The sequence below is a fragment of the Mustela putorius genome, unplaced genomic scaffold (genome assembly GCF_011764305.1).
Source record: "Mustela putorius furo isolate JIRA1106 unplaced genomic scaffold, ASM1176430v1.1 tig00003890_pilon_pilon_pilon, whole genome shotgun sequence".
Lineage (NCBI taxonomy): Eukaryota > Metazoa > Chordata > Mammalia > Carnivora > Mustelidae > Mustela > Mustela putorius.
The window spans coordinates 1,150,690-1,175,937 of NW_025422039.1; the positions used below are offsets into that span (position 1 = coordinate 1,150,690).

General features: G+C 44.3%; 1 protein-coding gene across 1 annotated transcript; it reads left to right on the plus strand.

Annotated features, from left to right (window-relative positions):
* Positions 1–1,737: 1,737 nt before the first annotated feature.
* Positions 1,738–7,743, plus strand: LOC123388168 (spermatogenesis-associated protein 31E1-like). The gene is made up of 4 exons (XM_045067374.1): positions 1,738–2,007; positions 3,186–3,243; positions 3,798–3,858; positions 4,110–7,743. The coding sequence occupies exons 1-4, from the start codon at positions 1,810–1,812 to the stop codon at positions 7,741–7,743; spliced, it is 3,951 nt and encodes a 1,316-aa protein (XP_044923309.1). The 5' UTR covers positions 1,738–1,809.
* The last annotated feature ends 17,505 nt before the right edge of the window (positions 7,744–25,248 follow it).

Sequence of the window (25,248 nt, forward strand, 5' to 3'; positions counted from 1 at the left end):
CGGAGGCCTGCCAGTAGAGCCTGGTGGTAGAAATGTAAGCTCTCCTTGCCTTCATTGGAGTTTGGATCCCAGTTGGGGGTTCCCTCAGGCAGTAGTCCTCCATTCGGCAGGGATCGAGGTCCCTGCCAAGTATCTCACTTTTCACCTTATGGGTTTCTCGCATGATGCGATCCCTCTCTTCTGCGTTAAAGAGAGCCATAAGGAGCTGTTGAATATCCACCCAGGTATGGTGGATAAGAAAGACAGTCTCCAAGAGACTAATTAATATCCTGAGGGAGGACATAAAAGGATTTGTGTTGGGCCTTCCAGTTATAGATGTTAGAAGAGGAGAAAGGGATATAGGTTAGGTGGGGGTGCCCTCTCCCATACGGTAGAGCAAACTCACGGAGAGGCAGCATTGGCGCCAACAGCACTGGTGAGGTAAAGGGAGGCAGAGGGGGATAGAGAAAAGGGGAAAGATCAGGGCGGTCTCTCTGCTTGGTGGTCCCATAGGTGGACCCCAACCGCATATGAGGTGGACTGGTAAGGGCATCTCAGGACTGAGAGTCAAGTTTAGGGGACAGATGGGGACGGGGAATTCCAAATCCTCCACATCCGATGGGGTAGGACGGTCTTCTTCCCTGGTTCCCCCTTATCTGTCTGTTCTGGTTTTGGTCTTTGACCTGCCTTAGAGGGAGAGAGATGGTTTCATTAGCAGGGGAAGGTGGGACTTGAGCCATGACGGTGGCTCTTCTATCAGATATCACCAGGCCACAATGTACGGTATTTGGTCTCGATGTAGATTGAACACCTCACTTAGGGTAGAATAGATCTGAGCTTAAGCAAACGTTCCTTCCGGCAGCCACCCTGTGGGCCACTCTAACTGGCAGAGTGTTTTAAGTGTTCCCGGGGAAACCTTGTCACCGACTGGGTGGCTTTACCTTGAAAATCCTTGAAATGTTCGAGAACAAGACCTAGGGGTGTCACAGGTCCCTTGCTCTCTGCTTGTCCCATTTCTCCAAATACAACAAACAACACAACAGACAACAAAAAAACAAGGCAAAGACAACCACAGGCCCAGCAATTCCCATCCAGAGCCCACTGATGGTGGGGACTTTCTTGGTCCCTGACAAACCAGACAATGGACAAAAAAAAAAAAAAAAAAAAAAAAAAAGCTAGAGTGAAGACAAAAATAATATGTTTAACTAAAACTACAATAATTAGTTAAAAGATTTATATTTTAAAAAGGTTGTGACATCAAAAACATTAAACATGTGGTTCCCCACAGTATAGAACTTCAACAGTTTACATCAATGGAAAAGTCATCCACACAGAAAGTCAATAAGAAAAACATCAGTCTTAAATGAATCATGTATACTGAGGTGAATGGATAAAGATATCACACACATCAATACTATTCAGCCATAAAAAATAATGAAATGGTGATGGTCGTGGTAACATGGAGAACCTTGAGAATACCTTGTTAATAAAATAAGAGAAAGACAAATACCATATAGTTTCACTTGTATGTAGAATTGGGGAAAAAAAAAGAAACTCAGATTCATAGATACAGAGAAGAGATTGGTGTCTGCTGAGGGGAGGGACTTGGAGGCCTGGGAGGGCGGAGGGATAGAGCCACAGGGTGGGGCTCCCTCCCCCTCCCTCAGGAGCCCTTTGTGACCAGACAATAGCTCTGTGATGTGGGCCTGGGGCTTGTATCTGCACCTCCACACCCAGGGCTCAGTTGTCTGAGGACAGCAGTGTGGTTGGACGCTAAGTCTCAGAGCTCAGTTGTCTGAGGGCAGCAGTGCGATCAGACATTAATGTCTGATGAGGGAAGAGATGGAAAATTATCTCTTCCCTCAGCAATTCTTTTTTAATGGTTGGCTGAGCTCCAGTCCCATTATCTGGGCAGTTAATGTCATCTTTGCCCTTGTATGTGGGATAGGGCTCTTTGTATATTTAGTTTCTTATTTCCAGCCTGATCCATCCTCACCACCAGGCAAAAAACGCAGAAAGAGCGGGAAGGTAAGGAACCCTCGGCCCAGACCCAGCAGAGTGTGATTCTATCTTCTTTTCTATTATTCTTTCCACTTTTCTGAGTCACTGGAGAGACTCCTGAAATGGGAAAGAATAGAATGGGTATTCTCAGGAAAGAGCAGACCACCATCAATCCAGGACAAGCCAGACTCAGCAGGGGTTAGAGGGACACGAGGATTTCTCCCTGAAGATCTCAGGCCAGAATCCAGGTGTGGTGGAGGGGTCCAGGGCAGTGTCCCAAACACAGTGACCGGTGGCCAAGGACCAGAGGCTAAAAGCTGCCTCTGTAGCGGAGGTCAGGCCCCTGAGCACTGTGTCACCAGCCATGGTCCAAGGACAGGTATTTCAGGTGAATGTTCCCCCTTCAGGGCTGATTGAGGGCAGTACTGAGCCCAGGAGGTCCCAAGCAGCAGCTAGAGTGGGGCTCTGGCCTTGGAAAGTGGGGTCCTATGTGAAAAAGTCCAGTTGTGCCACCAGGTCTGGTATTATGTGTGTTTCTTGAGCAGAGGAACAGTGGCAAACTTCTCACATAGGATATCCTTCTGTACATTCTTCAAAGAAGGAAAACTGGAAATATTTGTATCCATTTTGAAAAGGAAATGAATAAAGCAAACGACATATCAGATAAAGGACTCGTGTCCAGAATCTATAAAGAACTTAGCAAACTCAACACCCAATGCTTAGCGAAATAAGTCAAGCAGAGAAAGACAACTATCATATGATCTCCCTGATATGAGGAAGTGGCGATGCAACATGGGGGCTTAAGTGGGTACGAGAAGAATAAATGAAACAAGATGGAATTGGGAGGGAGACAAACCATAAGTGACTCTTAATCTCACAAAACAAACTGAGGGTTTGGGGGGGGGGAGGGTTTTTGGGAGAAGGGGGTGGGATTATGGACATTGGGGAGGGTATGTGCTTTGGTGAGTGCTGTGAAGTGTGTAAACCTGGTGATTCACAGACCTGTACCCCTGGGGGGATAAAAATATATGTTTATAAAAAAAATAAAAAATTAAAAAAAAAATAAAAAAAGAAAAAAAAAAAAAAAAAAAAAATCACAGTCCGCCCACCCCCTTAGTTAAATGTAGGAAGTCACACTACTCATGAGCAGTGAGCACCTGCTGCTGGGCTGGGGGTCCCAGCCTCCTAATGTTCTCTTATCTCAGTACCAAGCAGAGCCACGGAGGAGAAGCAACAGAAGCCAGAGAAGCCAGACTCTGAAAGGTGAGTGTCCACCACTCACCCCTGCATGCCCCAGTTACACTGTGCCCCCTGCTCTGAAGCCTGGCCCCCCACCATCTCCCAAGACACCAGGGCCTGAGCCCATCCCTCAGGAAACAGAGCCCTGGGAGGCGGGTTGGGGGCTCCTGGGAGGGAGATCACAACCCACCCAGAGGCTTCCCAGATTCTGCACCAGAACAAAGCCCTGAGGGGCTGGAAATGGGTGTCGCCCAGCAGGGGCCCCAGGGCCTAGACTAGGGGCAGGACCTCCTGCTTCCACTGTGGACAAGCTGTTCAACTCAGCTCAGATTCCTCTGTAAAGCCATGCAGTCCTTCCTCCCCCAGCAAGGTCATGAGTGAGAAAACACTTTGGAAAAGACAAAGCGATCCCCAAAATGAACCCTGTAATCACCGTGTGGGCACGTGACCTTTGACAGTGCTGTTTGGGGCTTCCAAGTCCAATCCCCCAAAGGTTTCCCCTAAAGGGACATTATACCCAGTCTCCTGTAAGACACCTGGGCCCCCGCCTTCCCCTTGACCCAGTCTCCTGTTTCCAGCTTGCAGAAATTGCCTGCACGAGCTGGAAGAGTTCTGCAGTTTACTCTCCCTTCTGCAAAGGTAATGAATCTGCCCCCTTATCCCCTGGGTGGGCCTCCCCGAGTCTGTGGTGTGACCCCCAGGGCTGCAGGGAACCGGCTCTGGGGCTGCTTGGGGGTGCAGGGAGGAGCCATGGGACAGATTGTGACCAAAGCCCTGGGCTGAGGGACAGCAGGAGCATTGTGATGTGGGTGTGGGGCGTGGAGGTCCATGGGGTCCTCTCCCAGCCCCAGGCTGCTGCAGGGACATCTCACACCTCTTGTCTCCCACAGCCACCTGACAAGGGTCTCTGACCAGGGGGGCTTTCACCAGTCCTTACATCAAGCAGCCCCTGGTCAGGTGTGCCAAGGGGCACCAGCTGGAGCCCATCAGCCATGCAGGGAGCCTGTGGAAGGCGCTCCTCCTGCCGTGGCCTCATCACCTGCTCATGCTCCACTGACCGGGCCCCCTCGGCCTCTGGCCTCCACCCTGCCAGTGAGACCTCAAGAAGAGCAAACTAACTTTAAAAAAATCCTACCAGACACAGTGAGAAAGAACTTTCTTCCAAGTCATTCCAACTGGGCCTCTCTCATTCCAGCCATCTCAGGCCTTGGCCATGCCAGCTACCCCATTTTTTCCTTTTCCTGGTGGTGGGAAAGTACCAAGTCCTTGTTCTTGCCTGGCACATTACTGCACAAGTGCCAGCAAGAACACGTGTCCTGCCACCCACCAGATGCCTCATTCTGGCGTGGCCTTACTAACAGGCAGATAGAGACTCATAACCCTCCGTTTGTCAATCCGGATGTCCAGAAGCTCCTTGAACTAGTAATCAGCAAAAGGGTAGAACTGAAGAGTTGGAAGGAGAAAGAAAAGGTTGGGTCAGTTTTCAAACAGCGGTGCCCAGACGACCACGTGAGCTTCTGTGGGACTCTGTGGAAGCTTCTGGGTACTGAGCAGACCACCACCACCCAGCCATCCTTCTGGAACATGAAAAACAAAGCACAGCCACTGGCCCAACCTCAGCCGTTCTCATCTCCCAAGGTCTTGGAAGACCACTTGCAATGGAAACGCAGCCAGCTCTTCTGGGGTCTCCCCTCTCTGCACAGTGAGTCCCTGGTGACCACTGCCTTGTTTTCTACTCACTCTTCTCCACTACAGTCTCCCTCTGTTTTATTCAATGGGACCTCTAATTGCTTGCCAGTTCTAAACCAGGATCAAGTATCTTCACAGTTTTCCCATGCCCCACCATTGTTCCACCGTGGAATCCAAACTCAACCCTCAACACTAACCTTGCCCCAGCCCAAAGTCCCCCTTGCACCCTCTGTCCCAATAAGACCACCTTCTCTCCCATCCCAGAGGAGGACCAGGAGGGTATCTTTTGCTACACCCCAGGAAAAGACACAATCCTTCACCCCAACTAAAATGCAACATCTGGAGTGGCCCTCGTTGCCAAAGCAACAAGGAAGGGGGAAGACTTTACCCACTATAGAGAAAAGATCTCCAAAATTCTTTAGCCAAGTCCCTCCCAAGCTTCTAGAGGACCACCAGGCCTCCCGGGCCCACAGATCAGGTTCTACCTATCAAGGGGACTTTGTCATCTTTAATATCCAGAAGCCACAGCTTCAGAGGAAGCTCAGCAGGGATAAACAGCAAAGCAGCTTGCCCCACAAGGTTCAGCTGTCTCTGGAACTGAGCTGGCCTCAGGATGAATCCCCGGGAATGAGTCAGGCACAGAGAGAGCAGGGGCTCTCAAGGCCCTTTGTGTTTAAAGGTAAAAGCAGCCAAGCTACATGGAGGACCAGGTCCAGATACCACAGGAAGTATAAAGCAAGATTCAAACTAGAGAAGAACTTTGGTAAGGGTCTATGGCAGTGTCTGAAGAGGACACCAACAGGTCTCTCCAGGATCTCAGCTAGATTCCCAGTGAAGGTTCTGGGAACCAACTCTGAGAAGGAGTTTGGAAGACCCTTAATAGGGGCCTTGGAGGGTGATCCAGGAAAATACTTAGCCAGGGACCCAGACAAGAAACATCTAGAAAAAACTTTAAAGGTTCACAGGAAATTAGGACAGATCAGTATAGGTCTGATCCCTGTGACTGTGCGTCGATCCTGGTTTGTGGCCAGCCATGCTTTTCCCAAGTCCCAACCCCACATGGCTATCAGAAATCTAGCACCCTTAAAGGATCAGGAGATCTGCGTAAACACCTCCCATGAGCTGCCCTTCCTTTGTCCTAACACTCAGCAGAAGCTGGAAACTCACATCATAAGTTTTCGAGTGAGGCATAAGTGGGACCTACCTCTCCAAACTGTTGAGCCCATAGATCTCAAACTACTTGAAGCTCAACATTTGCCTTTTCCCCAGTCTCCTTTTCCATGCTCAGCCACCTTTGTACCTGGGGCCCCCTCAAAAGCCAAATTTTACAAGTTCTTGGGGAAACCACCTCAGCCCCATCCAGAAGAGAAGGGTATAACTGAAAAGTCTGATCCCACTTCAGGGAGTCCCCTGCCTGTTCCCTCACCCATACGTGAGCAAATCCAGCAGGCCCTGGGAAGAACTTTACCTGGTGATGGCCATCAGTCCTCAAAGACGTCTTTATCAAGACAGGAGGGCAGTTCACCTTCTTGGGCCTCCATTCTCAGCCTCCCAAACAGAACCCTGCACAGCAAGACTGGTATGGGGGCCAAGAAAGACAACCTGGAACCAAGTCCAAGTTTAGCAATGGCCAGGAATGAGCTAAAAGAGAGTGGGGGTCAGGCCTCACCAGACATGGTAGCAACACTGAAGATGAAGCTCAGGTCCCAATCTCCAAGGTCTGAAGGGGCCACAGAGGCTATGGAGGCCAAGAAGGCCCCTGCCTGGAAAGTTGTCTTAAGACCCAGTGGGCTGGCCAACAAACCAGCCATTTATGTGGATCTGATATCAGGATATCCAGGTGCTAGGAAAAGCCCCTCACCATCTACAGTGTTGGTTGCTGAAGATCCAGAGGAGGTAAGCCTTGAAACAAAGGTTAGTATGGTTGAGCTCCAAGAGCCTGAAGGCTCTACCACTAGTGAGCTTCCTCAAGATTCTCCCAGTGACCTCCTCCTTCCAGACTTTGCCACTTGTGTGCTTGTTGAAGACAGGGGCACCAATGTGCTCCCACCAGACTCTCACACTAATGCTGTCCTTGCTGCAGACAGCTTGACCACTCAAGAGTCACCCTCCTGTTCCCAAATGGAACGTGCCAGTGGAGAGACACCATCTTCCCCGGTGTCACATAACCTTAGCTCAAGTGGATCAAGCAGTGAGGGGCAGCAAGAGCCCTGTGGACCAAAGGTTGAGGAACCAAGTGACAGCCAGAGCAACAATGAGACCACTGATGAGGGAAAGGACGAGAAGAGACCCAAACCAGAAGAGAATGAAGACAGGTGTGCAGAACCATTGGCAATCAGGGCTTCCCAAGCTAGCAAGATAGGCCACCCTCCCCAGGTCAGAGGATCAGGAGAGAGCCTTGGAAGCAAATACCTCCGGCTCATGCCACAGGAAAAGGGACATGTTTTTCCGGAAAGCCACTTTAGACAAAGGATGAAGAACTTTCTGCAGTGCCTTAATCCCAATAAAAAGAGCAAAGGACTGGAAGGCCCCCTTCAAGAAGGCAAGCCTGCATCGGCTTCTGCCCCGAGCTGGGTACCAGTCAGAAGCAGATCGGTTATGGACAACAGGGCTGCCGAAACTCAGACGGTAGTGACAGCCGTGAGACAAATCCTGGTGGAAAAATTGCGACTCCACCAAGGAATTCGGGCCTCAGAGATGTATCAGCACAAGGAATTGCAGGCCCCAGTACATAGGCATTCTTGCCCTCACAGGGCTTTCGCCTCTACAGACCAGAAGAGAGAGAATGATGGGAGGAATAGCCTCCAATCAGCAAGGTACCTCCAAGGGCCATAGCTGCCCTAGCAAGAGCCAGCTGACCAGAGACAGGAATGGTGAATGAATGGAAAAGCCTCCCCAGGAACCTGGGGCCCCCAGGCAGACCCAGCCAGCACCAGCTGATGGTGGCAGGTGTCTCAGGTCGAGTTCACCATTATCCTACATGCAGTTTTCGAAAATATGCCTCAACCTATCAGGCAGAGAATGCTTCACACATCTTTTCTGGTCAGAAATATTTCCCTCAAGAAAAAAAATCGAGTATATGCAAAGAAAGTCCATTTTTTCTCATATTAGCACATCCTCTGTGTGCTAATGACTTCCCCATGCCACAATTTTGTCTCCCGAAAATATATGTTTGGTGTTTTTTCTCTCATGAGTGGTGCTGGACTTTGTGTGTGCCCTGCTTGGGTGGAGGGGATCAGAGTTTTTTCTCTCCACAAAAGCCTGCTTTGGTTTCCAGAATGATGGGGCCTTGGAGGGCCAGGGACCTTGGGGTCCACCCTGTCCCCTTCCTCACACACCTTCCATTTCCACGACAAGGTAAACAAGACCCAGAGTGGGACCTTGCTCTGCCCATCCTCTCCTGCTTTCCTTCCACCTGAAATTTGTGTGGTTGTAGGGAGGGTCTGCTGAGGCATAAATCCCACTCAGGCTCCAGGAAGACAGAGTCCTAGATCAGAGTGGGGCCTGCAGTTGGGAGATGCAAGGCTGGCCTTGAGGGCAGAGGTGAGAAATCCTGCCCCCATCCACGTATCCTGTGGGGAGTAGAGGACGGCCATCCCAGGAGCCTTCTCACCCCCAGATAATCTCATCTTAGCTCCATGCAGCCCCTCTTACACTTGGAGCAGCAAGGGATGAGCTCTCTCCCAGCACTGAGGGCGTGTGGGATGCCACAGAGACCCCCAGGCACCAGCCTGCCCAGCCCCAGGGCACTGAAGGGGCCTTCTCACCAGCACCCCCTTCCCCTTCTGGGGGATGGGTGGGGTGTGGCTGTAGGCAGGGGGACCCTGTACTTAGGGTGGGAGGCCAGGAAGGAAGCCAAGTGTCAGGGTAAGCCCATGCCTGGTGTAATGACATCTACCCACTTAAGCCCCCATGTTGCATCACCACTTCCTCATATCAGGGAGATCAGCATGCTCTTTGTGTCCCACTGCCACCTACAGGCCCAGAGGGGAGAAGTTAGAGGCCCCGGGACAGTCCCCACAGGATTTCCACCCTACTCCAGCTGCCCTGGCTCCCACATGGAAAGCCAGGTTCCCAGAGACAGCCAGGCCTTCAGGCAGAGAAGTTAAGTTCTGCACAATTTGATAAGCTTGTAGGACTGCGGGCCCCGGGAAGACTTGTGGTCTGTGACCTTTATGTACACGTCTGGCTCAAGGATGGCTCCCAGGGGACTGGTGGGGACTCGGAGGCCAAGGGACTGGCCTGGATTCTGGTCATGGTTACCTCAGAGCCCAGAAGGGCAGGAGGACAAGATGGGGCTTCTCCCACCACCAGCTGGAAAGAGGTGTCCAGAATGAGGGTGCAGTCCAGGAGGCTCCCCCACCACCCGTGTGCCCCGGTCCCAGTCCAAAATCATCCTCTAGGGCCCCTCACACATAACTCACATGGTAGAGAGTCCCACAAGTCGGACGTGCACTCCACACTCCTGTTAGTAGAAGTGCCATGGACAGGAGGCTGGTGGAACAGCCAGAAACAGGAAGGAGCAAATCCCCTTGCCCTTCTCCTGCCAGATGGTACAAGAAGGCCAGAAAGGGAAAGCCCCATGCCAAGAGACCTTGTGCAGAGACCTCTGACAGAGACCCACCAAGGCCTCCCACAGAGACTCATACAGAGACCCACACTGAGACCTCCCACAGAGACCCACACAAAGCCCCCATAGATCCTACACAGAGACCTCTGACAGGGGCCAACATCAAGAGCCCTCATGAACACCATGTCCAAGGATGATCTTCAAACCCTCCCACACAGACCTTATGCAGAAACTCTCACAGTGAACAACACCAAGAGACTTCACAGAGACCTGTGACAGAGATCCACACAGATTTCTCTCAGACACACCTCAGAAACTGATCTGAATACCCACACACAGCTCTGCAGAGCCCACACAGAGGCCTCCAAGTGCCCTGCAGACACCAAAGACATACCTTGAACAGAGGGCTCACCTCCATCCTTAGGAGCCCAAGTAGCCACCCAGTGTCAGGCCCCGCTTGGATCTGAAGCCACTTAACAAACTGGCAGTGAAGTTGTGCTGTAAAGGCTTGTGTATTTTTTAATTACTTCTGAAAAAGACTTAGATTCCCCATGTAAACCTGAAAAATCCTTTCCTTCACAAATTTTCATTAGCTTGAGCTCCCACGCACAGTTTAAAGAATCAGAAACTGAAAACAAAACTTTGCCATCGTCTAATGAGGGAAGAACTCTTATTTGTCCAGTTTTAGCTACGGTTTAGTGAAATGGCCTCAGGGGTCATGTTCTTTATTTTGTTAGGGACAAGTCCCTCCACCCAAAGTGACTTATTCACATTGAAAATGCTGTAGGGAGGCCTGCAGCCATTGGAATGTGGGATGGAGTGAACCAGCAGAGAGGTCATTGACTCAAATGTACAGAGAGCATGCTCTTTGGCCCAGAGCAGCTTGTGGTAGGTTTATGAGGCTTGCTTTATTTTTAAATCAAAGAACTCACAGTGTCAAACACATGAAGCTGTTTTAGAAATGAAACAGTTCGGCAATATATATTTTTTTTTTTAAATTTTTTTATTTTTTAAAAACATATATTTTTATCCCCAGGGGTACGGGTCTGTGAATCACCAGGTTTAAACACTTCACAGCATTCACCAAAGCACATACCCTCCCCAATGTCCATAAACCCACCCCATCTCCCAACCCCCCTCCCCCCAGCAACCCTCAGTTTGTTTTGTGAGATTAAGAGTCACTTATGGTTTGTCTCCCTCCCAATTCCATCTTGTTTCATTAAATATTCTTCTACCCACTTAAGCCCCCATGTTGCATCACCACTTCCTCATATCAGGGAGATCATATGATAGTTGTCTTTCTCTGCTTGACTTATTTTGCTAAGCATGATACGGTCTAGTTCCATCCATGTTGTCGCAAATGGCAAGATTTCATTGCTTTTGATGGCTGCATAGTATTCCATTGTGTATATATACCACATCTTCTTGATCCATTCATCTGTTGATGGACAACTAGGTTCTTTCCATAGTTTGGCTATTGTGGACATTGCTGCTATAAACATTCAGATGCACGTGCCCCTTTGGATCACTACGTTTGTATCTTTAGGGTACATACCCAGTAGTGCAATTGCTGGGTCATAGGGCAGTTCTATTTTCAACATTTTGAGGAACCTCCATGCTGTTTTCCAGAGTGGCTGCACCAGCTTGCATTCCCACCAACAGTGTAGGAGGGTTCCCCTTTCTCCGCATCCTCGCCAGCATCTGTCATTTCCTGACTTGTTGATTTTAGCCATTCTGACTGGTGTGAGGTGATATCTCATTGTGGGTTTGATTTGTATTTCCCTGATGCCGAGTGATATGGAGCACTTTTTCATGTGTCTGTTGGCCATCTGGATGTCTTCTTTGCAGAAATGTCTGTTCATGTCCTCTGCCCATTTCTTGATTGGATTATTTGTTCTTTCGGTGTTGAGTTTTCTAAGTTCTTTATAGATTTTGGACACTAGCCCTTTATCTGATATGTCATTTGCAAATATCTTCTCCCATTCTGTCAGTTGTCTTTTGATTTTGTTAACTGTTTCCTTTGCTGTGCAAAAGCTTTTGATCTTGATGAAATCCCAATAGTTCATTTTTGCCCTTGCTTCCCTTGTCTTTGGTGATGTTCCTAGGAAGATGTTGCTGCTGCTGAGTTTGAAGAGGTTGCTGCCTGTGTTCTCCTCAAGGATTTGGATGGATTCCTTTCGCACATTGAGGTCCTTCATCCATTTTGAGTCTATTTTCGTGTGTGGTGTAAGGAAATGATCCAATTTCATTTTTCTGCATGTGGCTGTCCAATTTTCCAAACACCATTTATTAAAGAGGCTGTCTTTTTTCTATTGGACAATCTTTCCTACTTTGTCAAAGATTAGTTGACCATAGAGTTGAGGATCTATTTCTGGGCTCTCTATTCTCTTCCATTGAACTATGTGTCTGTTTTTGTGACAGTACCATGCTGTCTTGATGATGACAGCTTTGTAATAGAGCTTGAAGTCCGGAATTGTGATGCCACCAACGTTGGCTTTCTTTTTCAATATCCCTTTGGCTATTTGAGGTCTTTTCTGGTTCCATATAAATTTTAGATTTGTTCCATTTCTTTGAAAAAGATGGATGGTACTTTGATAGGAATTGCATTAAATGTGTAGATTGCTTTAGGAGCATAGACATTTTCACAATATTTATTCTTCCAATCCAGGAGCATGGACCATTTTTCCATTTCTTTGTGTCTTCCTCAATTTCTTTCATGAGTACTTTATAGTTTTCTGAGTATAGATTCTGTGCCTCCTTGGTTAGGTTTATTCCTAGGTATCTTATGGCTTGGGGTGCAATTGTAAATGGGATTGACTCCTTAATTTCTCTTTCTTCTGTCTTGCTGTTGGTGTAGAGAAATGCAACTGATTTCTTTGCATTGATTTTATATCCTGACACTTTACTGAATTCCTGTACAAGTTTTAGCAGTTTTGGAGTGGAGTGTTTTGGGTTTTCCACATATGGTATCATATCATCTGCGAAGAGTGATAATTTGACTTCTTCTTTGCCAATTTGGATGCCTTTAATTTCCTTTTGTTGTCTGATTGCTGAGGCTAGGACCTCTAGTACTATGTTGAATAGCAGTGGTGATAATGGACATCCCTGCCATGTTCCTGACCTTAGCGGAAAAGCTTTCAGTTTTTCTCCATTGAGAATGATATTTGCGGTGGGTTTTTCATAGATGGCTTTGATGATATTGAGGTATGTGCCCTCTATCCCTACATTTTGAAGAGTTTTGATCAGGAAGGGATGCTGTACTTTGTCAAATGCTTTTTCAGCATCTATGGAGAGTATCATATGGTTCTTGTTCTTTCTTTTATTGATGTGTTGTATCACATTGACTGATTTGCGGATGTTGAACCAACCCCGCAGCCCTGGAATAAATCCCACTTGGTCGTGGTGAATAATCCTTTTAATGTACTGTTGAATCCTATTGGCTAGTATTTTGGTGAGAATTTTCACATCTGTGTTCATCAAGGATATTGGTCGATAGCTCTCTTTTTTGATAGGATCCTTGTCTCGTTTTGGGATCAAGGTGATACTGGCCTCATAAAATGAGTTTGGAAGTTTTCCTTCCATTTCTATTTTTTGGAACAGTTTCAGGAGAATAGGAATTAGTTCTTCTTTAAATGTTTGGTAGAATTCCCCCGGGAAGCCATCGGGCTCTGGGCTTTTGTTTGTTTGGAGATTTTTAATGACTGTTTTAATCTCCTTACTGGTATGGGTTTTCAGGCTTTCTATTTCTTCCTGGCTCAGTTGTGGTAGTTTATATGTTTCTAGGAATGCATCCATTTCTTCCAGATTGTCAAATTTGTTGGCATAGAGTTGCTCATAGTATGTCCTTCTAATAGTTTGTATTTCTTTGGTGTTAGTTGTGATCTCTCATCTTTCATTCATGATTTTATTTATTTGGGTCCTTTCTCTTTTCTTTTTGATAAGTCTGGCCAGGGGTTTATCAATTTAATTAATTGTTTCAAAGAACGAGTTCCTAGTTTAGTTGATTTGTTCTATTGTTTTTTTCGTTTCTATTTCATTGATTTCTGCTCTGATCTTTATGATTTCTTTTCTCCTGCTGGGCTTAGGGTTTCTTTCTTGTTCTTTCTCCAGCTCCTTTATGTATAGGATTAGGTTGTGTACCTGAGACCTTTCTTGTTTCTTGAGAAAGGCTTGTACTGCTATATATTTTCCTCTCAGGACTGCCTTTGTTGTGTCCCACAGATTTTGAACCGTTGTATTTACATTATCATTTGTTTCCATGATTTTTTTCAATTCTTCTTTAATTTCCCAGTTGACCATTCATTCTTTAGAAGGATGCTGTTTAGTCTCCATGTATTTGGGTGCTTTCCAAACTTCCTTTTGTGGTTGAGTTCTAGCTTTAGAGCATTGTGGTCTGAAAATATGCAGGGAATGATCCCAATCTTTTGATACCGGTTGAGTCCTGATTTAGGACCGAGGATGTGATCTATTCTGGACAATGTTCCATGTGCACTAGAGAAGAATGTGTATTCTGTTGCTTTGGGATGAAATGTTCTGAATATATCTGTGATGTCCATCTGGTCCAGTGTGTCGTTTAAAGCCTTTATTTTCTTGCTGATCTTTTGCTTGGATGATCTGTCCATTTCAGTGAGGGGAGTGTTAAAGTCCCCTAATATTATTGTATTATTGTTGATGTGTTTCTTTGATTTTGTTATTAATTGGTTTATATAGTTGGCTGCTCCCATGTTGGGGGCATAGATATTTAAAATTGTTAGATCTTCTTGTTGGACAGACCCTTTGAGTATGATATAGTGATATAGTGTCCTTCCTCATCTCTTATTATAGTCTTTGGCTTAAAATCTCATTGATCTGATATAAGGATTGCCACTCCTGCTTTCTTCTGATGTCCATTAGCATGGTAAATCCTTTTCCACCCCCTCACTTTAAATCTGGAGGTGTATTCGGGCTTAAAATGAGTTTCTTGGAGGCAACATATAGATTTTTTTTTTTTTTTTTAATCCATTCTGATACCCTGTGTCTTTTGACAGGGGCATTTAGCCCATTATCATTCAGGGTAACTATTGAGAGATATGAATTTAGTGCCATTGTATTGCCTGTAAGGTGACTGTTACTGTAAATGGTCTCTGTTCCTTTCTGATCTACCACTTGTAGGCTCTCTCTTTGCTTAGAGGACCCTTTCAATATTTCCTGTAGAGCTGGTTTGGTGTTTGCAAATTCTTTCAGTTTTTGTTTGTCCTGGAAGCTTTTAATCTCTCCTTCTATTTTCAATGATAGCCTAGCTGGATATAGTATTCTTGGCTGCATGTTTTTCTCGTTTAGTGCTCTGAAAATATCATGCCAGCTCTTTCTGGCCTGCCAGGTCTCTGTGGATAAGTCAGCTGCCAATCTAATATTTTTACCATTGTATGTTACAGACTTTCTTTCCCGGGCTGCTTTCAGGATTTTCTCTTTGTCACTGAGACTTGTTAATTTTACTATTAGGTGACGGGTTGTGGGTCTATTCTTATTGATTTTGAGGGCCGTTCTCTGAACCTCCTGAATTTTGATGCTCGTTCCCTTTGCCATATTGGGGAAATTCTCCCCAATAATTCTCTCCAGTATACCTTCTGCTCCCCTCTCTCTTCTTCTGGAATCCCAATTATTCTAATGTTGTTTCATCTTATGGTGTCACTTACCTCTCGAATTCTCCCCTCGTGGTCCAGTAGCTATTTGTCCCTCTTTTTCTCAGCTTCTTTATTCTCTGTCATTTGGTCTTCTATATCACTAATTCTTTCTTCTGCTTCATTTATCCTAGCAGTGAGAGCCTCCATTTTTGATTGCACCTCATTAATAGCTTTTTTTTTTTATTTCAACTTGGTTAGATTTTAGTTCTTTTATTTCTCCAGAAAGGGCTTTTATATCTCCCGAGAGTGTTTCTCTAATATCTTCCATGCCTTTTTTGAGCCTGGCTAGAACCTTGAGAATTGTCATTCTGAACTCTAGATCTGACATATTACCAATGTCTGTATTGATTAGGTCCCTAGCCTTCAGTTACTGCCTCTTGTTCTTTTTCTTGTGGTGAATTTTTCCCTCTTGTCATTTTGTCCAGATAAGAGTATATGAAGGAACAAGTAAAATACTAAAAGGGTGGCAACAGCCCCAGGAAAATATGCTTTAACCAAATCAGAAGAGATCCTAAATGGTGAGGGGGGAGAAAGGGGATAAAAAGAGGTTCAAAAAGGAAGGAAAAAAAAGAAAAGAAAAGAATTAAAAAAAGAAAATGAATAAAGAAAAATATAAAAAATAAAAAAATATAAATATATTAGATAACCTAGTTAAAAAACGTTAAAAAAGAAAAGGGTAAAAGTTAAAAAAAAAAAAAACTTTACCAGAAGGCAAGAAAAAAAAATGAAAAAGAAAAAAAATTAAATTAACTGAAAGACTAAAAAAAGTCACAGGGAGAAAGCCATGAGTTCCATGCTTTGCTTCCTCCTCCTCTGGAATTCTGCTGCTCTCCTTGGTATTGAAACCGCACTCCTTGGTAGGTGAACTTGGTCTTGGCTGCAATTCTTGTTGATCTTCTGGGGGAGGGGCCTGGTTTAGTGATTCTCAAGTGTCTTCGCACCAGGTGGCATTGCACTGACCTTACCAGGTGCCAGGCTGACTAATCCGCTCGGGTTTGCTTTCAGGAGCTTTTGTTCCCTGAGTGCTTTCGGTAGAGTTCCAGAGGAAGGGAATACAAATGGCGCCCTCCTGATTTCTGCCCCAGAGGAGCCGAGCGCCCAGGGCCCCTCTCCTCAGTGCGCCCTCAGAGAACAGCACCCAATTACTCCCATCTGCCTGACCTCCGGCTTCACTCTGAGCTCACCGAGCCTGTGGCTGGTTCAAGGTAACCCTGAGCTGTGAGCTTACTGTCGGCTCTGTCTCTGTAGCCGGTTTTCCCGTTATAATACCTGCAAGCTCTGCGACACTCAGACACCCCCGATCCTTTTGTGACCCTGCGGGACCTGAGGCCACGCTGACCCCGCGTGGGCTTCGGCCCAGTTTAGCCTCTGGAGCGATGTCCCTCAGTGGAACAGACTTTTAAAAGTACTGATTTTGTGGGCTGTTGCTCCGCTGCTTGCCGGGAGCCGGCCCCTCCCCCCGGGGTCTATCTTCCATTCGCTTTGGATTCACTTCTCCACCAGTCCTACCTTTCAGAAAGTGGTTGTTTTTCTGTTTCCAGAATTGCTGTTCTTCTTCTCTTCGATCTGCTGATGGATTTGCAGGTGTTTGCAATCTTTAGATAAGCTATCTAGCTGATCTCCTGCTAGCTGAAGTAGTCTCAGCCTGCTACTTCTCCCCTCAGTTCGGCAATATTTCTATTACCTTTGGTTTGTTTATATTTACTGTTAACAACATAAAATAATTATATCTTTTTCTTTTTGTTCCTTTTAAAATATGATAGTATCCTTAGATGATATCATGTATATGTTCAGAACATGAAAAAAAATCACAAGCTAATGATCAGCTATGGTAGCTTAAACTTCTGGAGTATTCAGAAAGTTTCATATTTTACAGAATCTTAAGGCACGTTCAGTTTCTATGACTCAGGAAGTCAGGCTCTGCTTTATATTATCAGCTAAAAAAGGGCACAGTGCTTAAATAATTTTGAAATCTTAGAAAATATTCCATTTAGTTGCTGCTTGAAATATATATTACCTCAATTAAATTAGTTGGAAATTGGCATTTTAACATCTGTTAAATTTTAAAAGTATACATTTAATCAGCATTTCATTATAATAACAAAGAGCTCACTATCTACCTAATATTTTCCAAGCTGGGCACTTAGTTGAGACTCCATATTTCTCACTGGTCTTAAGAGTCCTGTTGCCCTGACTTGATAAGATCTAGATAACAGATCTCAAGTGTATGCCTAAATCTCTCAGGTGACCCATTGAGGTGATGATGCCACAATCTTTTCTCTCAGAAGAGAGGAAGAGCTGGTGTCAGTTCTGTGGGTATATATACGCTTTTTAATTAAGAAAAAACATAGGCAGTAAAATATTTTATGGACTCACAGTTATTAATGTTATTAACATTTTGAAATTTGCTCCCTTGATGATACTTTCTCATGTTACTGAATCACAGGAACTATGGAAAATGGCCCTGGATAGCCTATAATGTCCAATCAGTAGTATTTAATAACCGAGACAACACATCATTTCCCTATAGATGCCTGCATCCACAATATCCCACAATCATAAAAAAAAGATACTTTCTTTTTTAAGTTTAAGCTACTTCTAAACCATGCTTTTAGTCAGAATAAAATTAAATTCTTGTAAGAGGTATAAAATAATGTAACTTCTAACAAAATAAATGGGAATTTTTGAAGTTTTACTGTCTTTTGAAGGAAAACATCACTGCCTCGTCTCACCCTGATAACAAGAAATGAGATGACACAGCTCTTTGCTCTCAGCAATTTTATGTGTGTGTGTGTTAGTTGGTTCTGTGGATCAGATGCATTAGTATTTTTTTTAAAGATTTGCGGGACAGACTATTTTTATAGAAGCGATAAATAGGACATATGTCTTGTTAGTGTCAGTAGCCATTCTTACCCCACTTGGAATAAGGGCAAATGAGGAACCAACACAAACGTTTTCTGGGAAGTGATTCCATTACCTTGAACCTTTCTTAGTAGAAGAAAAGGTGGGAGATCTCAGGTAGGAAGCTGAGACACTTTTGCCTCACAACTAAATACACAATTCATAGGCCATTAAAACTGGGAGGGCTGGGGCGCCTGGGTGGCTCAGTGGGTTAAGCCGCTGCCTTCGGCTCAGGTCACGATCCCAGGGTCCTGGGATCGAGCCCCGCATCGGGCTCTCTGCTCAGCAGGGAGCCTGCTTCCTCCTCTCTCTCTGCCTGCCTCTCTGCCTGCTTGTCATCTCTCTCTGTCAAATAAATAAATAAATAAATCTTTTAAAAAAAAACAAAAACAAAAACAAAAAAACTGGGAGGGCTGCTGCAGGCTGTTGGCTGGAAGGATTTGCAGAGAGCAAATGAAGACAGACAGGTACGTTTAAGGTCTCTTGGCCATAGCCAGGACACCATTTACAAAATGTGCCCATAATATAAGTAGGAAACAGAACTTGACCAAAGCCTGCTGCGTGTCCTATCTTCCCTCAATTTACACAGCGAAGACACTGCCCTCCACCACCACCTCCCCACAGAATCCTCCCTCGTTCTCAGTCAGAAACTTACTGTGGACTTCAGATGAAGAAGTAGGTAAAGAAAGGAAGAAGAGAAGAGGGGAGACAACCATTACCAACACACACACACACACACACACACACACACACACAGGTGTTGGTCTCTGCTTTATCCCAGCCACCTAGTTAACAAATGGGGATCCCATGGCACAGATTCTCCCCAAGCCACACAGGTACTCGGTTTCCACACCTGACTCTAATCCAGTGCTTCCTCTGCTACACGACTTGAGCAGTGTAAAAGGATCCCTTTCCTAAGTCAGACAGATGATATCCCTACAGGAAATTATTTCCACCACCACCAGATAATGGTACATATCACTTATTTCAGAGAGAAAAAAAGGAAGGAAAAGTCATCTTGCCATTTAGATAATGAAAATTTCAGAGAATAGAAACCTCTCTGGATCACAGTCTGGTTTTTCATTTGTTTGTTTTTTAAATATTTTATTTGACAGTGAGAGATAGTGAGGGAGGATAGAGAGGGAACACAAGCAGGGGAGCTGGAGAGGGAGAAGCAGGCTTCCCACCCAGCAGGGAGCCCAATGTGGGGCTTGGTCATGGGATAGAGCCAGAGCTGAAGGCAGACACTTAACGAATGACCCACCCAGGCATCCCAATGACAGTTTGTAATATTTCTCTAAAAGAAAAGAATGACAAATGGGAATTTAAATCTATTAACTTTCATGAAAATAAGTACAACGGAGTGTGTTCCACTTTTCCCTCTGGGTGGACTCCTTCGTGAGAAGTGTACCTTTGTCCACATCTTGAATCCGCCTGCAATTCCAAGTAGTCCTCACAGATTTTGAGGATTGGAGGCAAAAGTACACAAAGTCCAGTTCCTGGAGATACCATCCCGGCTTTGCTCATCTGAGAGGCTTAGGAAGTCCATTAAGAGTGAGACAGTAAGGGCCTATTTAATGTTAAAATCTGTTTAACTATTAGGGCCTGCTTAGCTAGAGCAACTCCATATTGCCTAGGTAGCCATATTGTTGCTTACATCCTTGGACTTCATTCCAGGAATAAACACCCCATTAGTTCCTGGTATCAGTTCCAGGTATCGATTCCGGGAGTAAACACCTTAACAATAGAAGCCACATACCTTGAGGTCCGTGGTTATGCCCTATAAAACCAGCTTGTGAGATCGGGATGGGGTCACACTTTTTGGAGGTGGACCTGGCCGGTCAGTCTGACTTCTAGTGCTTGGCATAGAATAAAGTTTGCATGACTTTCACTTTTTCTCAGTCTCATTCCTTTGATAATGGGCCCGAACAGAGACCTTTTTGTGGTGGGGCTCACCAGGTGACTGAACAGGACAGTACACAGGGGTGCAAAGGAACACATTAGAACTTCCATTTGGAAACTTTTTCATCTCATTTTTTTTAAAAAAATCCTTATATTTATATAAGCTTTGCATTGGATATAAATTATAGACTTATGATGCATGTAGTTAACTTACAAATATATAAACACATACACATAAGAGGCTACATATGCTGAAAGATTTTTATGGGCTCAAAGAATGGTAGAAATGTAGAGACCACTGACATGAACAAGATTCCTGGTCTTTTCTAAGAAGCTGATCCAGAATCCAAAACAACCATTGGTTCTGGGCTCCATCAGCCAAACCATCTATTTGGCTGGTCCAGAAAGAATGAGGACCATGGAACTCCAAAAGGGCTGTTTCACCAAACTTGGCAACCTTGATCATCCCCTCATAGGCAGGGTGTGGGGGTCCAGAAAGAATGAGGACCGTGGAACTCCAGAAGAGCTGTTTCACCAAATTTGGCAACCTTGATCATCCCCTCATAGGCAGGGCGTGGGTGACACAGAGGTGAGTGAACCATTCTGCCCCAACTCACCTGCAAACACAGCAGAACTGTGCACAAATAAAACCCCAAGCCTGTGATGAGGGTTGTGTTGAGGGGAAAAGAAATGGAGGTGAGATTCAGTTAGAGTGCAGTGAAGGAACCTCATGCCTTTCCTGGACCATCAGACCTACGGGAGGTGTAGGGAGGGTGCAGAAGCCATGGGAACTCCGGACAACATTTAGCAGAGATCACACACACCATACTCAGGAGAATCTTTAAGAATGCAATGGTTTGCATTTCCATTACATTTTTGTGAGTATCCTATTGCTTTCAAGGTAAAATTTTGAAGGTATTTTCTAACGTAAAAAAAAAAATGGAAAATCCACTGGGAGATGTTATTTGCTTTGGATCATGTGAATAGTTCTGCGGACAGAAAAGAATGGATTCCTGCAGTCAAGTATATGGACACAGTGACTTGACTAGGAAGCAAGGGGGCTAAATACATTGGACCAAATTAAACAGATTGGCTATTCCTCGGGCACACAACCACTGATGGTGCTCACAAGCTGGCTTATTAAGACAGACCTCTAGCTAACAGGCAAAGCAGCTGCTGTGAGTGCACTTAAGCACAGACAGCCTGGGAAACACCCCAAGGTAAGGGCTACAAGCAAGGATGCAGCGAGGTCAGCCAATGACCCAGTTCTGGTGAAGGCAGCATCTGCGCTGGTCAGCTCTCACCATAGAGGATGATGTGAGAAGCACAAGTGGAGAAAGAGAAGTATTTCAACTTCGATGTCAGAATCAATCACCTGAATGTATCACTAGATGTAGAAAACGAACTGAACTGAGAGTCTAACTGGTTCATCCACGACGCGCTGTCTACATTACCTGCTTGTCTTCTGCAGAAAGGACGTCATTATTTCACAGATTCTCTGATCCCCACCACACTGGGAGAGTCTGATATACTTGTCAAGGTGAAGCCAGACCTCAGGGGACAGACTCACAGGAAGTATGAATGTCGTGCAACTCCCTGAGAGACCGGCACCAAACGAAACATTTCATGGCATGACATGATAAGATATGATATATGATGGATGTATCGACAAACAAAGGGATGGTGAAAAATACTATAAATTATAGATGTGAAAAAAAAATGACCTCTGCCATCTCAGGAGAAGTACCCTACTTTTAACTTAATTCTGCCACTCTCAAGGGCTATCATGTCTGTGTTCTTTTTATTGGGGTGACATTTTTGCCTGTACTCAGCATATGGATAATTTATCAGTGAACAAGTTCTTATTAAAACCCTTTGCAGGAATGCCTGAGTGGCTCAGTGGGTTAAGCCTCTGCCTTCAGCTCAGGTCATGATCTCAGGATCCTGGGATCGAGCCCAGCATTGGACTCTCTGCTCAGCGGGGAGCCTGCTGCCCCCCCTCTCTCTCTGCCTGCCTCTCCGCCTACTTGTGATTTCTCTCTGTCAAATAAATAAAAAAAAATTTTTTAAAAAAAACCCTTTGTATTCAAATTACAAGCAGACTTTATATAATAAATGCCTTTCTATTATATAAATGTCATTTATTTTTATGATAATTTATACATTTGTATACATCTTATACATTTTTATAATAAATGTTGTTGTTATATAATAAGTGTTTTGTGAATGTCCTCTTTGTTTTATAACATTCCACTCTGATACCAGTCCACTAGTTTTCTAGGGAATAACAGTGGGATGGTGAAAAGTCAGAGGTTGAAATCTTAAGCAAAGGGAATCAGAGGGCCCAGGCTGAGACAGTGCTTAAGAGAGAGTGCAAGAACTGAAATCATCTTGGTGGTTTTAACATTTATGAATTTTTACTATGTCAAAATAAATATAAAATTTGGGAGTGGAAGAGTTAAGGCAATCTTAGAGAATACACCCAAGCCAGCAATGCACTTACCCATTAATCTCTTTCTCCCCATACATTGAACAGGTTTTGCTAGAAGACCTGTACATTTCACTGATTTCTAGAATTCAAGAATTATATATCCCAATAGAAGGTAAAAGCTTACCCATGTTCCCTTTACTGATGGGACGGTGGTGGGGTATCCAGCCCTGCTAATGTCCAGAAGTGGCCCTGATTCACACCAGGGCCGTGTTACTCTCCTCTTAGACATAAATGCCAAGGGGTATCACAGAACACCAATGCCAGACAAAGTTACTCTGAGATCATGATAAAGGGGAACAAAATGAAGGTAACTCATAATTGTTTTTAAGTATAGAAACAAAGATCACCCCCAAAATACCCCCCAAAATACCAGGCACCCCATTCTCTTCATTAATATGAGTGACATCTACCTCATTACCGGTAATGGTTTCTTCTGACTATAATCTTCCCTCCTATAGATAAGATTTATTGATATCATAGAATTGCCTCTGCCTTCAGCATCCAATTAAATGTGATTAAATTCAGCATTCAATCTAAATCCAATCTAAAGTGACCCCCCACTTTTCGTTCTTCCCTCAAATCACCCAACCAAAACCCAATCCAACAGCAGATTTTTTTCTAACACCTCCTCCCCAGACACCTCCTGGTTCCCCATGGTATATGTTCTCCCTCGTTGCAATGAATAATAAGCCCAGCTTGTTCTGGATAAAACTCATTCATAGGAGTGTTCCTAGTGGTCTCTGGCTAGAGGATGTGGACTTTGGAATGATCTCAGGGCAACCAGCTGATTCTCCCTCCCAAAGGAGAACACCCCCCATTCTTCAGTCCTTCCTCCAAACACCACTCACTCCACAGCACTTCCATCCTCCCCCAGCTGAGTCAGGTCCCATGTGCTGCATTCTCCAGACCCCCTGCACTCCCTCCTGTGACAGCCACTGCCTATCATGGCAGGCTTCTCACAAGTGCATTGAAAGCTCCTTGCAGGCCCAGGGAGGAATGTCTGACCACATTGCCTGTAATTAGTCTGGGGCCTGTTGAGACGGATCAGTAAAAGTTGGCTTATTCATGGACACATGTCATAGAGCTTTCCAATCTCCCTGAAGACTGAATCACAACAGTGTAATCACATCTTTAAAAAGGTTTCCAAGTAGCCAATATGTTTTGATAAGAATCTGTAAGATAAAACAGCATTAACAATTGAAATTTAATGATGCAAAGAAAACTCCAAATTATTGAATCTAAGTCTTTTATTTTATATGTCAAATACAAATATCCTTGTTGCTTTTGAAATTAATCACAAAACTTAAGTGTTTACAGAATACAGTTTAAAAAGCATTTTACCTTAAGGTATTACTTTATGATGACAAAAAAAATCATTTAAAAAGCTATTACCAAAGAATATATTTAAGATAATTTAAATATGCAACTTGCAACAACCACATATATTGTAAATCTACTATTCTAAAAACAAGAAACAATTATCTCTTGTTTACTTTAACATTTAATGTGCTGAAAAGTCCAGAGAACCATTGGTTTATTAATAAATTCATATAAAAAAGGGTAGTGAACAATCACACTGCATGCATTTTCCCTCTTTGAAAATTATTTTTGAATTATTGAAAGTGTTTAAAGACATTATTTGAAAGGTGTGCAAGAGAGAGGAAAATATGCCTGCATGCTTACTGCCTAACAATTTAAATTACAAATATACAGAAGCACCAACTTTCAGTTATTAGATGAATAAATTTTAGATATTTAATGCATAAAGTGTGATTATAGTTAATAATAATGTATTATACATAGAAATTTTCTAGGAGAGTAGATCTCAAGTGTTCTCTCCACAAGAAAAGGGCAAAGACATAAGGTGATAGTTATTTTAATTAGCTTAACTGTGGTATGATTTCCTGGTTTCACTTGTGAGATGATTGTGAAATCATTTCACAATATATAGGTAAGTGAAAACATCACATTGTACAACCTTAATCCATACAATCGTTATTTGCCCATCATACCTCAATAAAGCTAGAAGAAAAAATGCACAGATGTATACACACACATGTATATCCATATATGTTACACGGTGTATATACATGTGTGCATTTTAGCATCCTTAAATTTATATTACCTATTCCAGTTTTTGCTGGAAAATGCTGTTTTCATTATTCTACATAATATGGCACACTAAGGTTGGGACGCCTGGGTGGCTCAGTTGGTTGGACGACTGCCTTCGGCTCAGGTCATGATCCTGGAGTCCCGGGATCGAGTCCCGCATCGGGCTCCCAGCTCCATGGGGAGTCTGCTTCTCTCTCTGACCTTCTCCTCGTTCATGCTCTCTCTCACTGTCTCTCTCTCAAGTAAATAAATAAAATTAAAAAAAAAAATATGGCACACTAAGGTTGATAAGCAGATATGATGCCCAAGTAACTTTTTTCTTTCTCCAGGGGTTTCTTCCAGGTCAACCTGAACTTGAGTTTGGAGAATTGCCTTCCTGCTCTACACCAACCACTGCCAGCATCCCCAGCTCATTCCAAATCCTCTGGTTCTCCAAAACTTTCATGAGCATAAAGAGAGGTTTTTTCTTGGGAAAACATTGGATAGCTCTACTATTGACCACCTGTGCATTTATAATGAAGGATCAATCTGTGTGATTTGTCTATAAACTTGGAAGGGCAAAATGAATGCTTTTCCTTTTTACTCAGAATAACTAAAGGTATGAATGGATATACTATACTAAAGGTAAATTTTCATTAAAAAGTGTTCACAAAAAAGAACTAAGAGTTCTTTGTGTGTCCCTACCTCTAAGAGGTTTTCTC